The sequence below is a fragment of the Nansenia antarctica genome, assembly GCF_963989245.1.
Source record: "Nansenia antarctica genome assembly, chromosome: 2".
NCBI lineage: Eukaryota > Metazoa > Chordata > Actinopteri > Argentiniformes > Microstomatidae > Nansenia > Nansenia antarctica.
In genome coordinates, this window is record NC_137675.1 from 24829805 (window position 1) to 24832304 (window position 2500).

Consider the following 2500-nt stretch of genomic DNA (forward strand, 5'->3'; position numbering starts at 1 on the left):
TAGCATATTCTTTTGAAGGAAAAGTGCAATACAAATAAAAGGCAATATTATTATTATTATTACAGTAAATTTCTAAATCATTTTAAAAAAGTAATTTAGTATTAAAGTCATTTGATCGGACAAGAGGGCATTCCTTGAGTGCTGATCAGATTTCCGGAGCGAATATACGAGCGCAGCCTCAGTCAGGGTTCCCACGAAAAAGAAATCAAGGTCTTAAAAGTTTGGGAAAATAGACATGGGTCATTGAAAGTGCTTGAATTCCCCTCTCTCTCTCTCTCTCAAAAATGCAATTTTTTTAAACGTAGCTCATCAACTAGTTCTGTCTCAAACTACGCCGAGTTGGGTCCTTGAATTTGAGGGAGTTGAGTCTTGAAAGTCCTTGAAAGGTGCTTGAATTAGATGTTTCAGTAGGTGTGGGACCCCTGCTCAGTGCTGCTGTGTTGTGTTTCAGACGTGGAGGTCTCGGGGTCAACCGCCACCGCCGCCAGGAGGCTGCTGGAGTCCCGCGCCTCCGTGGACAACTGCGCTAAGAACCTCTTCTCCTCCCCCGGGAGCAGACGCACCTTCACCCGCCACCCCTCCCTCTTTATCTGTATTTTATCTTGTTTTTCCTCTTTTACCAGTGTTTTCTCTTTTTATCTGTTAAGCTCTGTTTGTCGTTGTAAAATTGTGCTATATAAATAAACGTTACTTACTTAAACATGGCCGCTGTGCTCTTCTCTCAGACGACTCCTCCTCCTCCTCCTCCTCCTCCAGCGGTGACTTCTTCCCCAACAAAATGGCGCAACCTGCGGCCATCTGTAAGATCCAGCTGGACCAGCAATCCACGTAAGCACTTCCTCCTCGTTCTCCTCGTTCTCCTCCCCTCCTCCTCCTCCTCATCCTCCCCCTACTCATCCTGCTCCTCCTCCTCCTCCCCCTGCTCCTGCTCCTCCCCTCCCCCTCCCCCTCCTCCTCCTCCTCTTTCTTTCTTTTCCTTCGTCTTCTTTAGCATTCTTAACAAACCCCACCCCAAAAAAGGGGGCTGTTACAGATTAGGGCTAACGAGGCTAACCGCTAGCCCCGCCGGTCGGATGTGGTTCAACCCTAATGACGCTTCTGTTGCTCCCCCAGGGGTGGAGTCCACAGGGGGCCTGTGTGTGTTCCCAAAGGCCAGCCACAGCCAGAGCAGTCGCCTACCCCCACCCACACCCCCCTCCCCCTTCAGACGGCTGTATTAACCCTGACCCAACAACACCAACAACACCAACAACCCCAACAACTCCAACAACTCCAGCCCACCGTCAACATCAACATCAACACCGCCCACCACCTCGCCCAGCGTGTGCGGTTCCCCTCCCACCCACCGGGGGCGCTGTCCTACCTCCACCCCGCCCAGTGCGGCGGAGCGTCCCTCATCCCCGTGCTGTTGCCGCAGCAACAAGGGCGCGGCTCGTACGCTGTGTACATGCACCCGTCCGCCCTCAGGCCACGCCCCCTGGCCCCCTGGCCCAGCTTGGCCGTGCGCTCCATGACCTTCGAGGACCAGGCTGGGCGGAGCCCCGGTGATGTCACGGCGGGGGGGGCGGGGCTGCAGCCCCCCCTCAGGGGTCACGACCCCGGCAGCAGCCCCTCCCCCTCGGGGCTGAAGCGTGTGTGTGCAGAGAGACCTGCTGGGGAGGGAAGCCCCTCCAAGACCAAGAGGGTCGACACCCTCTCTAGGGTAAGACTAGACACACACACACACACACACACACACTCTAGGGTAAGACTAGACACACACACACACACACACACACACACACACCATCACTCTAGAGTAAGACCTCTCTACACACACTCTCTCTGAGCTCATCTGTCTCCCCCCCTCCCCCCTCTAGGATGCGTCCCCTAAGCTGTGTGAGATCCTGCAGGCGCGTCTGAAGGCCAAGCGGGCGGCTCTGCTGTCCAGCCGCCCGGCCCCCCACGCCCTCCACCTGGACCCCGAGTTCCTCAACTCCCCCGGAGGCCCCGCCCCCGGCCTCGCCCTGGCCAATCAGACGCTGGCGCAGAGCCTGGAGAGCTTCCTGGAGAAGGAGGACAGGGGCGCGGCCTCGGACGGGGAGGCGGGGCTAATGACCCCGGTCAGGGCCGTCCCCCTGACCCCCGCGCACCTGCACACTGAGGTACACACACACACACACTCACACACCTGCACACTGAGGTACACACACACACACACACACACACCTGCACACTGAGGTACACACACACACACACACACACACACACACCTGCACACTGAGGTACACACACACACACACACCTGCACACTGAGGTACACACACACACACACACACACACACACACACACCTGCACACTGAGGTACACACACACACACACACACACACACACACACACCTGTACACTGAGGTACACACACACACACACACCTGCACACTGAGGTACACACACACACACACACACACACACACCTACACACTGAGGTACATACACACACCTGCACACTGAGGTACACAC

At 56.2% G+C, this 2500-nt stretch overlaps 1 protein-coding gene across 1 annotated transcript in view; it reads left to right on the forward strand.

The window, feature by feature from the left end:
* The window catches only part of LOC308150006 (transcription factor E2F8-like), a gene marked incomplete at its 3' end in the record, with an annotated part of 9189 nt that overhangs the window by 3304 nt on the left and 3385 nt on the right, over positions 1-2500 (forward strand). The window contains exons 6-9 of the mRNA XM_080522879.1: positions 452-592; positions 726-828; positions 1114-1702; positions 1860-2144. Coding sequence (XP_080379005.1) covers positions 452-592; positions 726-828; positions 1114-1702; positions 1860-2144 — 1118 coding nt within the window. The remainder of the gene's footprint in view (positions 1-451; positions 593-725; positions 829-1113; positions 1703-1859; positions 2145-2500) is intronic.